Genomic DNA, 15,324 nt, shown 5'->3' on the forward strand with positions numbered 1-15,324 from the left:
GCAGAACGGAAACCATATTGAGTGTCACTAAGAAGGTTATTTTTGTTGATGTTTGATTACTTTTGTATTTAACACAGATTCTAGCAACTTACTCATGACGCACAGGAGACTTATTGGCCTGTACTGAGAGGGGGATGAGCGATCACCTGAATTCTTAAATACAGGGCATACTGATGAGATTTTCCAGGGAGATGGGAAACTATTCTCCTTAAGACAACGTTTAAACAGTTTTGTATGGGCACTAGTTCTGGTTGAAGTTTTTTTGAGTACTATAATTGGAATACCATCAGGGCCAGTTGCTTTACTCGAATCAAGGTTTTTGATTAGCTTCGCAACATCACGTACAGATATACGTATATCACATAGCGTGTTTTCTGATACAGGAGGAAATATTGGGGGTTGGCGGTCTTGGTCGCAAAGGGTAGAATTAGCTGCAAAGTTCTTGACAAAGAGTTTGGCTTTGTCTGATGCTGACGAGATTACCTCGGGTCCATTGATAATAGTTGGGATGGAGCACACGCTTCTGTTCAGGATTTTGTTTGCTATTTGCCAAAACTGGTGGGAACCAAGCCGATGCTCAGCTACTTTGGACTTAACAGATTGAGCATATAACTCTCTTGCGTTCCTTATTACTTTCTTACAATGGTTGCTGGCAGTCCTGAAAACGGCTTTAGTTTCCATACATCTATTACGTTTGAAGCAGTGGAAAAACTGATTTCTGTGCGCAATGGCAGCAGCACATTCTGGAGAGAACCATGGCTGGCTGTTAGGTTTTTGCTGAAACTTTTTAGAGGGTATGAAATGGTCAATACCTACAATTAACCATTCAGTTAGGTCTAATACTATAGAGGACACATCCTTTTTAAACCTGGAATGCAGAGGTAGATCAGATATAAATGTACGGAAGCTATCTCAGTCAGCTTTAGTGTATCGATATACTGTACGATGAAGAGGTACGTCTGGGGACTTATTACATTTCATTTTTATCTTAATTGATACAACAGAGTGGTCGGAAGATCCAAGAGGCGACAGAACAGAAACTGAACATAGTTCAGGGCAAGTTGTGAGAAAAAGGTCTAGTAGGCTCGCATACTGGCCGTCATTATCGGGCACACGGGTAGGTTCCTGAACAATCTGAGTGAGGTCATAGGCAATGGAGAAATCATGACAGAACCTCCCCTCATCATCGGTCTTGTTTGAGTGGGTCAACCATTCGACGTTGTGAACATTGAAGTCTCCACATACGTGAATGTTAGCTGAAGGATAAGTAGAAAGGACTTGGTCAATTTTCTCAGATATGCTTTGAAAGATAGTAACTCCGCTGTTGTGGGGGTGATAGAGAGTAAATATAAATGCAGTAGTGTGAGCTAAAGCAACCTGGAAGCACATATAGGGTAAGTTAGGATCTTCCCTGGAGATGTCCCTCCCACATGGAAAGCTATCTTTAATATAGGCACATATTCCATGCCCATGGCGATCTTGGGGGTCAGATTTAGAAGTTAAGTTAGAGTATCCTGTAATTGCAAACTCATCTAGGGAAATAGCCTGTCCAATGCCAGTTTCACTTAAAAATAAAAGGTCTGGTTTAGTCTCCTGTAATTGGGTTTCAACCTCTGGAAGGTTAGAACGAAGACCCCTTATGTTGGAGAAGGAGACATGGTAGTAGGGGTCTACGTTGGAAGTTGGAGAACCGGGTTTAATCGTGTATTTTTTCTTGAAACTTGTCATGATGAAATTTTGGAATTTGTGGACTAGGTCGACAGATTTACTTAGAGCAGGACAGAGAGGGGAAACTAAGAGAGAAAAAGAAACGAAGAATTTTCTTTTTTTTTTTTTTCTTTTTTTTTTTTTTGTAGCACATGATAAGGTAAAGCCGTAACAATTACCCACTAGTATGGCATCGAGAGGCCCCACCAGAAGCTACTGCATGGTCCAGATTCCATTCACCAAATGGCAATACAGCAGCCCCAGTACTTTGCACCTGCTGATAGGACAGCCTCCTTAGTGGTTAATCCAAGGTTCGGGTCCCTGACTATCAGGCGGATAACGTCAGCCCAGACAAAACGTTTACCTCCAGCACCCTTACTAGTGACATGGCTACAAGGATAGACATAGAAACAGAAAATTTCCGCCATCTCAGCCAACTGTTCGCAAAAATACTGCCAACCTAGAAAACAGCTTTTTCTTCTCCCTTTGTCCGAAAAATCACTCATTTAAAAAATGAGGACTGAGGGACAAATAAGAAGAAGCGAGAGTAACAGGAGCTGCCGATAACGCATCCACAATGCGTTTTCTACTCTCCATTTTAAAAAAAAAAAAAAAAAAAAAAAAAAAAAAACTATGAAGTATTATACTTAATAAAAGTCCAACGGACGTGTTTAAGGGAAAGTATGGTGATAGATTCCCCTCTCACGAACTAAAAATGAGTACAATTAGGTAATCTATTTTTGCAATCAACTCGGTAGATAAATAAACATTTATGGACGAGAAAAAAAAAGCTAGCATTTAATACAACAGAAATACATAAATTAAATACTGAAATACAATGTAGTTATTAATATTTGAATCTAAAAATAAAAAGTGCGAATTAGTAGAGAAAATCACTTATCACAACAATGCTTCCGTCTCCAAACTGCAAACTAGTGAAGAATTTAACTTTTAATAGCGTTCAGAAGATTTTTTTTTTTTTTTTTAAATTAACCGTTAAGAGAAAGCGTGATTTTATTCTGAACTTTAACTAATCACGTTTTAAGCAACTTATGATATAAAAGAAAATCAGATGGGGGGGGGATTCTTCCGAAGTTAGTTGGTGACGTTGTAAGTAATTGCGAGATAAGATGGGAGCCAGAAATTAGGGGTGGGGGACTGAAAATGATAATATAATGGATTGATTATACAATATTTAAGATCAACTTGGTAGATAAACATTTATGGAGGAGAAAAAAAAAAAAAAAAGCTAGCATTTAATACAACAGAAATACATAAATTAAATTAAATACTGTTCTGACTTTCATTTTTTTTTTTTTTTTTTTTTCAGTATATTTTGGGTATTACTGTAAGCACTTGTGCCCCCACGACGTGAATACCCTCGACAGACCCGACAAGCTGCAAAATCCCACCCCCACACTGTAGAAATCCCTAGATGTAAAAGATCTTTCTACTCCAGTAGTCTCTTCCCCAGAACTGCTAGACTTTGGAATTCCATTCCAGGTCACTGCTTCTCTAACTGTACTGACATGCATAAGTTCAAGTGCAACGTGAACCAACATCTTGCTGCCCAAATCCCTACATAGTACCCCAGTAGTTGTTTCCCCTGATAGTAGCCCCCTACACCAAAGTGGCAATGTGCCTTGTTTGGGGTGAAAATGTAATAAAAAAAAAAAAGAATAAAAAATAAAAAATACATATTTCACTGGCATAATTTTAGTTTGACTGAAGGACTAATTTATGACTTATATTTGTAGGTATTTTGTTGGCATCTGCATAAAGGCTCTCAATTAAGATGCTCTAAAGATTTAAAATACTAACTTCTCTCTTTCAAAACGGATCAAGAAGTATTTTTAAAGTCTGATTGGTATATAAAATTATTATAGTCAAATTTTGATTTAATTATTGAGATACATAAGTTTCAAATAGAAGAAGAAATAATAAATTGTTATAAAACAATAATAGTGTTATAATTGATGCATTACTCTGGGAACTATATATTGGAGTTGCAATGTTTGGTGCTTGTGCATTGTTTGAATATCAAAAATATATTTTAAGTAAAAGCACTAATTATGTGTCCTGTTGAAATGAGTAAAAATTACGAAAAATACGAAAAATGATCAACTATAAAAAGAATAAGAAAAAATAAAATTTATTGAATAATGCAGTTTTAACAGCTTAGTCAATTCCATATGGAAAACTGACATATCTCCCTTAAGATTCACTATTTCAAATTAAAAAAAACAAATCAATAACTATACTTTTTTTTTTTTTTTTTTTTTTTTTGTGAAAAAAAAAATCCAGCAGATCCATCATTTTTAATAATTTTTTGACTTTTTACTAATTTTGATTTGATATGTTATGTCAGTGTTTTTTTTTGTTTTTTTTTTTTAACCTAAAGTGCATTTAGTTTTAATGTGCAAGCATTCAATGTTTTTAGATATTTCAAATGGAGACTAAGCATTAGTTTTTCTTGAATATTACCACTAGAAACTTTGCGTCTTCAACTGCAATCTCATAGCTTTTACGTTTCAAGCTAGTGTCTATAGTTTTCATCTTATGACAAAAATGGACAGTTTTTGTTTTAAATCCATTTAGTGTCGCCCATCTACGATTTTTATCTAAGCAGTTGTTGCAGTTTTTGTTCAATTGTTTGAATATATTTATATCTGTAACGAATGTGGTCATCTGTGCATGGAAAGCCATTAACTTCAGATTTTAATTTCTTCTTTTTATTGTTGGGGCCACCACTTATGAAGATAAGAATTGAAGATAAGTGTTAATGAGACAGGAATGATTGTCAGCCAAAAGATGAACATTATGGAAGTACTAACATTGATTAATGATATGAACTGTATTTGGTTACTTATGGAGCAGTCCAAAACAAGTTGTTGACATTAGATTTGAAGAAACCAAGTTGTAATAAGCATGGAAGCAGTGCTGTTTTAACGTGTTCCACAGGCAAAACACTTAAAAAGAATCTGTCTGTAGAAATTTTCCTTGATGCTAGGCAGATGGAGAAAGGAAAGTTTCTTTGTTGGAGTTGCTGTAAACGTATTTCAAGGGAGAATCAAAGACTGGAGCTCAGTCGAGCACGTTCCATGGAAATAACAATAGAGTAGAGAAAGACTAACAAAGTCTCTTTTGTGAGAAAGAATGTATAGTAAGTAGAAAAGATTATCTACTAGGTTTCAAATTCGATTTTGTACTCTGTCATGGTAGGAAAGAGTGCTATGAAGGATCCCCCAAGATGTGGCAGCAGTATTCCAAATTTGGGCATATCTGATTTTTGTATAAAGGATTCACATCCTTTCTGGAGTGGTAGAATAATCCAGCAACCTTAACAGACAATATAATGCAAACCCAGAATTCTGTTGCAATATGCCACATATAATTCTGCAATGCACTATCTCTTGTGAATGGACGTGGCTTTGTCCACACATTGTAGGTCATAAGGTCATGAAGAAATTATATTTTAAATATGATGAAATGGTTAAAATAAAAATTTCTGCACAACTGATATTGGCCAATGCTTTTACAGATTATGACAACTATACCTCCTTTATATTTGCATTATGAATTAGAAGTCTAAGAAAAAATTTCTTTCTTGTATCATGTGAGCCTGTGTTCAACAAAAATTGTAAATATTGGAGTGGTCACAATACTAGAATTTGATTATATTTATTATACAAATCTCACCTGTCTGTATGTTTGTATATCTGCCTAAAACTTTCGACAGAGGCGACAGATTTTCACGAGATTGGTATCGTTTTGAAGCTCGACCATTCGGACGACAAATATAAAAAAAATTGGCTAAAAACATTAATTCCTGGACAGTTTTCTACAAGGAGGGCCCGTTTTTGTTGCCATTTTTGCAAGTCATCATATCAGTTGAAATGACTTTACTAATTTCAACGTTCCGAACTTCCGGTCACGTCATGGAGTAAGGATAAAAGAATTTTCTTTCACTTTTCCACTTTCGCGTCACGGGTTTGAACCTGCCTGCCTACTACCACTTTTTTTTCTTTTACACCTCCAAACATCCGGGAACCCCTGCTAGTGTTAATATAAAACAGATTGATACTAATTTCTATACACAGAAAAATAACTGATGAATGGCCCCATGTGCTGCATGCCATATGACATTGTACTTATCATATGCAATGGTTGGGTTAGCCTACAGTGTATAGTCAGTGGAGAAAGTGGTACACACTTGAATGGATAGATGGAAAACAAGTACAAAACACAAGAAAAAGGAGAAAAAAATAAAGAAAATTGAACAGTAAAAATAGATGAAGGGAGATCAAATTGAAATGAACACCCCTCAGTCAAAAATCTGGTCAGGAGAGAAGGAAAAGAGATCAATTTCTAAATGATAAATATAAAGACAAGTGCAAAAAAAAAATTTAAATAGTAAAATATTAAGCTATTCAAAATCAATGTAATTTTTAAAAAAATTTGTTTTTAATTTTATAGCATTATAATTTTAATATGGCTATGATAGTGGATGTATAAATCATGTATATTGTATCATTTAAAAGACATAATAAATACCAAATTATCAAGTTTTCGCAATCTTAATACTTATTCTGAGGAATTAATATACAATCCACATGAATTATTCTAAACTGGAAAGAATTCTGAGTATAAAAAAAACTGCATTTGCTGTTTAGACCACAATTTGGGAGTGTGGAGTCACCCTCATAATTGTTAAAATCTGTTAGGGTTCAATTTACAATTCTATGCATTTTTGTAAAATATATACCAAAGGAGTTAATTTACAAACTATTTAGTTGTGACTTTGCAGGTCGGTAATAATCAAGGCAACACACAGTAGTATAATTAACAAAAAAGATTATTTAGGAGTGTGGAGTTACTCTCTTCATTATTTCCAAACTGTTAATATATATATATTAGGGTTCAATTTACGGATAAAATTAAATTTATGGTCTTTACAGAATATATGCCAAATGAGTTAATTTCCATACAAACCATTTGATTGTGACTTTGCCGGATGATAGTAATCAATATAAGCACAGTGGTATTATTAGCAAAAAGTGTATTAATAAAAGTATTTTATAGAAGTATATGTCATGAGTCTAGAGCCATATTTGGCATGTTTAGATGTAGCTGTATTTATTGTCTCTGGGTAAGTCCCGGTTATTCCTTAAAGAAGTAGATCCGCTTAACTTCTAACACATTTGTATACAAAACCTACCATGCAGTTTTGACATAAAATGACCTGCCTTAAAACCTGAGAACCAAGTAATGAACTAGAAAGTAAAAAGCACTTAAATGTTATAAATTGTTAATGGAGATTTTGCAGTGACTCTTTCTATTCACGTTTGTTACAAATGGTGCGCCAATATTCCACTTTTGTTGGTAATTTATCAAAAACACTTAATCAACTAATTCACATCAATCTCCAGTTTTTCTAATTTCTTATTCACCTGTTTTGTCAACATTAAAAATTAACAATAGGGTTAGCACACCCGGATTTCATTATGTATATTGTTTTTGATCTGACAATTATCCATATTGATATTTCTACTACATTTCAGCTATATAGATATCGGCGTGTATGTTCACCATATAAAAAAAGGCACTTGTACAGTTTAATCAAGACATTAAAAAATGAAAATATTGAAAAAAGGTTATATTATACATATCCGTTTTGAACTGAAGATCTGAGAAAAAAATTTCACTTAATTTGATCGAGTATTTTTTTTTTTTTTTTTTTTTTTTTTACAGCGGAAAAACACGTTTATGACAGCACGTTGAAGAAGGCAGACATCTTGGAATTTTTCTTAATTTTTGTTTGGAGTTAAGGACACGCCATGGGAGATAAGTCCAGTTAAAACACCGACACTCCTTCCCCATCTTTAATACAAACGTTTCTTCCTAAAAATGGAACCTTTTGCTCGGTATCATAACAAATTGTTTTTTTGCTGTAAAACAAATTACTTGATGAAATTAAGTGAAATTTTTTTTTTCCGGAGAACTTCATCCCATAACGGATATATACGATTTAAACTTTTTTGATATTTTCATTTTTTAATGTTGTGATTAAACTGTACAAGTACCTTTTACTTTTTTTTTTAAAAGGTTGGAGAAATGAAGATTTTCATTAACTTTTTAATATTCATATTTTGTCAAATGTTGAATTATGTATTTGTTAAATTTTATCAATTTTGACTCCTTAAATTTTTCACTGAATTTTTTCTTATTTTTTAGTTTACAATCTTTGATGAGATTGACCTTACTGGTTTCAGCGTTGCTGAATGTAGCACAAAAAACATTAATCACAGTTTCCAGGTAAGGGTTTTTTTTTTTTTTTTTTTTTTTTTTTCTTCTTCTTAATCTCCATCTTAATTCATCACAACTATTTTTATAAGGAGACACTTTTCACCAATTGAATGGACATGGTATTTTCATACTTGAATTTCATTTCTATTGATTTCCCTTTTCACTCTTAGATTACATTTTCTTGATCACCTAAAGCGATTTTCTCAACCAATTCAAGCGGATAAAGAACACCTTTTTTTTTATATATATTTTTTTTTTCTGTAATTAATCCTCACCAAATCTCCTAGAATTTTTTTTAACTAGTTGTAGGGGGGGAGGTAGGTCAGATGTAAAGGGATGTGTAGTTGGGGGTGGTAGAAAATGTAAGAACAATTGGTCTTTTGTGAGTCTCTCGCTACTCAATTCAGTAATTGATCTTACCTTGATGTTGACTTGTAAATGTTTTAACAATGGCTGTATTTGTATTCTCTGATCTCGATTCAATGCATCATTTTCAGGATAGCATACAAGTTATGTCAATCTGAACTTCAATCACTCAACAATTCTTTAGATATTTTAGGTCTAAGAAATACTTTTCACCCACGACAATCTCCATTTTAAGCTAAATACAACCCACAGGTAATACAAACAAGTTAAATTAGCAATACGCATGAAAAAAATTTAAATTGCTTGAAAAGACAACTCTGAAACCTACAATTTTCAAATTACCAGAAACCATAGAAAGATCCTACTATTCTACAGTTGGTCCTGACAAAATTCATTATGAATTCCTTAAAAAGCTACCAAAAAAAAAAAATACAAGATTGTCTGACCACTGTCAATGGCTTTTGGATAAATGGTACATTACCAGAAATGACAATCAACAACCAGAATCTGTATACCAAAACTATAGAAAAATAACAGATCCAGAAAGTTACCATCCAATTACATTAACGTGTTTATACAAAGCTAAAATGTTTTCATTTAAAAAAATTTTTTTATACTAAATCACATTAATTACTGCTAATGTTGACAAGGTTGTGTGTGCATGTCTATGTAGTTTTTCAAAAAAACCATTGTACTGTTGATTTAAATAACCGAGCAGTTTTGAAGGTGATATAAATAAATAAAACAAACTTTGGCATTTATTCATTTACAGAATCGATATCCAGTGTAGCTTCAGAAACCAAAGATCAATAATAGATCATGGAATTGGATTAAAATTCCCATAAGAAAAGCTAATATGCAAGACAACAAGTGAAGCATGTATGGTCCCCCGTGAGTGCACAGCGAACGAGGCATAAAACAATGACTAAGTTCCCAGGAGACATCAAATTCTGGTGAAAATTAACAAATGGTGCAATTTTAGGCCTGAACATGTAAATTTGAGTTTTGCAACATGAAAAAAAGTCCATTTGCCCCCCCCCCTCCATTTAGCCCAAAAAGTCTCCAGGGCCTCAACATATTTAAATTTGAGTTCATCACCATGCAAAACTGCTAAATAGACATACACAGAAAATTTTGGACAAATATGGTAAAATAGTCCCCAAAAGTGTTTTTATTAGCCCTAAAGGAGCCCCTGATGCACACCCAAGAGTTATCGCAAACTATAGACAAACATTATATGGAAATCAGTTAGTTAGAACTTTTCAGAAAGTTTTATAAAAATCCAAGGCATCAATTTTTTTTTTTTTTTTTTTTTTTTTTTTTAAAAAGCACAAGTGTCAATTTTAGCCACTTTATCCGAAAGGCACCCCTAGAGGGGCAACCAGAGTTTTCCTGGAAAATCTGTTACTTTTTTTACTCATATCATGTTTGATGTTTGTGGAAAATTTCAAAATTACTAAGCGTAGTTATTGAGAAAAGTGCAGACAGACAAGGGTAAATTTACAGGTTTATCCTCTTTTTGTTGGGACTAACAATTCAGTAATACTGCATCGCACTGGTTTGATCTAGAAAAGGCATATGATACTATTTTGAAACCTGGGATGATAGACTAACACAACCTGGAAATAAAAAGTAGAAAACCTATTTTTATATTTCTGAATTTGAAGAATCCAAATAACCAATGCTCATCTCCAAACTACTGTTCTCATCTTGAATGTCATTTACACATTTCGGCCGATGAAATCGCTGACCTTCTTCAGAGATATCTTGCCAAACTCTGGAATGTTCGTGTTAAACTCAGGAATTTGGACAGAATTTCGAACTGAATTCTTTAACATGTGCTTGTTCTGTCGGCCAAGTAATTTGCAATTGTATTTTTTGGGTTGCCCACACTGAGAATTGAACCTTCCACTTTCAGAATAATATCACTTTCACAATTGAAAATTTCCAAGTGCTCTAACCACTGCGCCACAGGTCCCATGTGAAATTCCATTCAAATTCCAAAATTTGTCAGAAACATTCCCAGAGTTCGACAAAATACATCTGAAGAAGGTCGAAGGTTAACATCAATTGAAACCTTGTGAAAATCACGCTTAAGATGAGAACAATAGACTGAAGAACTCCGTTTTATAAGTGCTTTTCTCTCAAACTGGAAATTTCAAAGTTCAAATCAATTCTTTCCAACTCTCAAAACTTAAAAGGAGTCTTACAATGAATCATAATGTCAATGAGTCTCTTCAATCGAAAGATCAACAAGATTACCAAATGCTTAAACCCTTCAGTTGATGACTTTTATCACCCTCATATGCATAGAATTTGAATACCTGTAAGATACCATCCTAGAGTGTCTTCTGCCTTTTTGTATATGGGGTTTGTCAGGCCAATCTGACATAAGGAAATTTCATCCTACAAGTAAACCTTGACCAAATATTCAAAATAAAATAGTATTTGAAGCCCAAGTAAGATCACCTTCATACGGCTATATGCTGGCTCATGCAAAGAATGGTGCACTTTCTCCAAATGATATTACCTCAAATAACAGCACAACTTGATACTCCACCAGACTAGATGAATCTGTTCTGGAATTGGGTAAAACCAAAATAAAAACACAAAAGATCTATTTATCTCTTATATAAAAGGAATTCTGTGAATGAATTTGTTCTTTATGGTCTCAAAAATGGCTGGGTGGATTTGTTTTTTTTTAATTTTACATAAAGGTACTTGATGTGTCAGTGTTCTTATGTAGGTTTTGTATTAGAATGCATCTGATATGTATCGAAAACTGATAATCTAGACCTTATTCTGACATGAAATTTCACTCTACAAATAAACTCTGACCAAATATTAAAAAAAACTATAGTATTGGACACAATTATACACTGGCTCATACCAGAAGTGGTGCACTTTTTACTTGTGATGTGACAGTATTTAGCTGGCTACTCCAGACCACATGAATTCTTGCTATAAAACCTGGCAAAATTAAGAAAAGGCCACAAAGCTAAATTAGATGTTCATTCATTGGAATGATGAGGACTACCTGATCATCCTGGAGGAATGATGGATGACATGTGCTGTATTGTAAAGCAAAAGTTACACAATCCTAACCACTTTTCTCCTGAGTCGACACTGCTTGATTTCAGTGGTAAGGGAAGTCCAGGACAACTGGAAACACTGCTGAGATAAGCGGAGACAACATACAGCACCCGTTATTCCTAAATGGTCACCCATTAAAATGGGTACGATCAAGATCAACTATGCTTAATACGGCATAATCACATTGACACATTAGTTTCTGTTAGATCACCGATGTCAAGCATCATTAAGCTACATTAAACTATAACATAGTTAAGTGGTTAATTGAGAAGAGGATTGTTTTTCATTGTTTTACTAACTCAATATTTGAAAGGTAAAAGAAAATCTTGATTGAGCACTCTTGGATATCTATGTATCTCATAGAAATCAGATATAAGCCCCAGGAAAGAGCATTTTGATTTTTTTTTCCTGTAGTAAAATGTAAAAAATATGGATTTGAATTTTCTAAAACTTGATGCATATATTGTTTCCAAATGCTGATCAAGATTAAGAGAAAAAAAAATCTTTCACCAGCAAACACTAGTCCTTTGGAATTATCGTTGGCATCTTCACTTACTATATTTAAATCAAAACTGTAGCAAAGTAGTTCAACTCCTGTGCAAATAGCCCATACAGATTAATGAGCAGAATAAGAACGCTATTAAAGCTATACAGAAACTGATCTGCTCATAAAACTATGGATCAGCCAGGTAAATTCTGGAAGTATGTAATCCTGAAAAGAATTTAACATCAAATTTAATTTTAATGACTGTATGTGTATAATCATTATGTATATACTAGACTTTTTAACATGTAAAAAATGGGAAAAGTTATAGCCTATTGACTTAGAATGAGTGCTAGTGTAAATGTGATATTAACTAATCCCCATTAATCCCTAACTGTTCATTAAACAGATAACCTATTACTTAGTTTGTTGCACCATATGATAACAAAAAGCCATACAAAATTTAAGACAGGTTCAGTAGTTTGAGAAAAAGTGGAAAAAGAGAAACTAAAAGAAATATAATATAGTCTAAACGCAAGAACGGGATAACTGGCAAGTGTCAACAAAAAGATGACTTTGAACTCTGGTAAATGAAGATGGAGATATATTACTTCTGTCCATGATAGTTGTGACACAAGCTCAATATCAGCCCATAAGACTGATGTAATTTATCATTCTGTATGTTGCTTCTTTGTAAATAAAAGGTCTACACCGAATTAACCGTGAGTCTCCTCGTTTCTTCCATTACTCTCGGTCAGTGATGTGCTGCACGCATACACACACACATTTATCTTCGGACATTATCTTCTGCAAGGCATTAATAATTATAATATACCAACACTTTCAAATTTTTAATGATCATAGCATATCTGGAGAAATAGTTGAAAGAAAACAGGCCATTTGATTATGCATAAAAATAAAAGTAAACTACCAGAGCATGTCAGTTTTGTAATGGGTTTTAAAAATATTAACACATTGTATAATTACATTTAAAAAAAAAAAAAAAAAAAAAAAAAAACTCATTCCAGGACAAGTAAAATTAATTCCTCCGAACAGAAAAGTTTTGTACTATTTTTATGTTCCCTTATGAAGATTAAAATTGTGATAATGCTACTAAACCTTATATATAAAATCCTTATTCCAATTTTGTTCAAGATCCATTACGTGATTTTGACCCCCCCCCCCCAATGTCTAAAATTTAAGTTTTTGTTGATCTAGAGAAAGCTTTGGATTGTTCCAAGAGAGAATGGCGGGTGGATTTTATGTAAACTAGTAGCAGATGAGTAGTTAGTGAAAGTTGTTCAAACAATGTATAGAAATGCTCAAAACCATATTAGTAACAGTACATTTAGTGACAACTTTAATGCTAAAGTAGAAGTACATCAGGGTTCCGTTGGTTGGTTGGTTTGTTTTACGGCATATCAACCTTTTTCAGGTTACTTAATGCCGAATCTAGTTATTTTGAGGAACGATTTTTAATGGAGTATATTTTTTTTTTTAAGTCAGATTCTATTTAACCCATAGTTGGGACCCTAACAGGTACTACCACTCCAGGTCAGAGTAGACTTGGGAGCAATGGCAATTAAAGGGTGGCTCCACATTCCCCAAGGCCCGCAAGGTGGGGCCTCACCATCGGATATAGTTTTAGGTCATATCCAGGACCGTTCAGGGTTTTGTATCGAGTCTGTTGCTTTTCATTTGTGTTTTAAAAAGATTGTCCACAAGTTTTTTTGGTTTTTTTTCGTATGAGTTGTCCAGAAAAGATGATGAATGCTGATGATTGAGTACTTGCTTGTGAAACAATGGAAAACGAAGTTCAAGACTTTGAGGAATGGAAAGTAAAGGTTTAAGAGTGAATGTTACTAAGACTGAAGTTGTAATTAATGGTTTTAGTGTTGGAAAGCTCCTCAAAAGAGGAAAGTTTATGGAAAACAAGTAGCATGCAATTCAATCTTTTGTAGCATCAGTAAGCATTAGGTACACATGAAGTGCAATAATATTACTGATAGGTGATAATCAGTTTAGATGCAAAAAGTGTGAGATAATGAAGATGGATGAGAACTCTGATGCGGATGAAGTATATTTAGATGGCAAAGCTTTTGAGATTGTTGAAGTTTTAAGAGCTGATAAAGTCCAAGTAACTTCTGCCTTTGAAAGAGGAATAAATATACACTCGGCCAGAGATAGGTTACTTTAAAAACCAATTCTTTTTAAAGCTGTCCAACATATGCCAGCGTGTAAAGCAGACATTAAATCAGATGTGATTATGATTAAAGCTTAAGCATAAGAGGTTTTAAGAATGAAATGTAGGTAATCTTGCTTAATTGGTGTCTAATAACCATGGATCAATTAAATGCAAATATAAAATATTTTGAGTTTTCAAATTCAAAGTTGTGCCCATATTATCCCCATCCTAAAATCCCTTTAAAATACTTCAAAGATTTGTAGATATTAATAGATGTCTAATATCTATTGTTAAAGTTTTAGAAAAAATGAGGGACCTGAATTTTTGCAAAGGCTTTCACCCCTAATCGTCCACTTTTGTATAAAGTTAAGTTAAACTAAAAATAGCCCACAGTACCTACCCTTCAAAGTTCATAATGATTGGTTAATTAGTTTAGAAGTGAATCTGATACATAGAAATATGTAAACCTATATACAAAATAATGAAATTATATCTTTGTTTTTAAATAGAACTACATTTTTTTCTCTTTTCCATCACCCTCCCAACAAAGTGATTGGACCTAGTAATTCACTCCTGTTTGTTTGCATCTTTCTCAATAACCACACCTTGGAATTTTTGAAGTTTTGCACAAACATTAGTCATGGTGAAAGTAAATTTTTGCCAAAATGGAATTTCTGGAATAAATCTGGTTGCCCACAGAGACCATTATAGGGGTAAAATTGCCTCCAAATTGTTCAGCCATTCAATTGTTTGCACTTATCTCAATAACAACGCTTTGTTTTTTTCTGGAATTTTATACAAACATTCGTCATAATAAAAGTAAATTTTTCACTTGTGGAGGGAGGGGGGTCCTGCATGCTGAGCTTGTTCATTTTTCTTTTATTCTAGCTGGGAGTGGAGCATCCTACTGGATGCCAGACATTCACCTGCTGTCTTATACATTCCAACCAAGAGATCTTTTTAATATTCTAACCGTCTCTTTAAGTGCAATTGTTTGACTCTCTCTTGCATTTAGTTCACCAGGTATACTTGCTAGGTAGTTTTTGAAATTCTTTTTCATGAGTGTAGTTGCTCCTATAATTACTGGAATAATAGATCTTCCTAAGATTCCAGTTTCTTTTCATGTTATGCATAAGACTTTTATATTTTATCTTTTCCCTTTCAGTTCTGTTCAACCCAGCAT

General features: G+C 33.6%; 1 protein-coding gene across 2 annotated transcripts in view; it reads left to right on the forward strand.

Moving 5' to 3' along the window:
- Positions 1 to 15,324, forward strand: part of LOC145287923 (diacylglycerol kinase delta-like) — a 345,479-nt gene that overhangs the window by 118,387 nt on the left and 211,768 nt on the right. For both annotated transcript variants that reach the window (XR_013869227.1, XM_080135873.1), the window contains exon 4: positions 7,942 to 8,022. Coding sequence is in view for 1 of the 2 variants with exons in the window: in XM_080135873.1 (XP_079991999.1) it covers positions 7,942 to 8,022 (81 nt within the window). In the remaining variant the exon portion in view is untranslated. The remainder of the gene's footprint in view (positions 1 to 7,941; positions 8,023 to 15,324) is intronic.

The sequence above is a fragment of the Euprymna scolopes genome, chromosome 11, assembly GCF_053919585.1.
Source record: "Euprymna scolopes isolate OS-2025 chromosome 11, ASM5391958v1, whole genome shotgun sequence".
Taxonomy (NCBI): Eukaryota; Metazoa; Mollusca; class Cephalopoda; order Sepiida; family Sepiolidae; genus Euprymna; species Euprymna scolopes.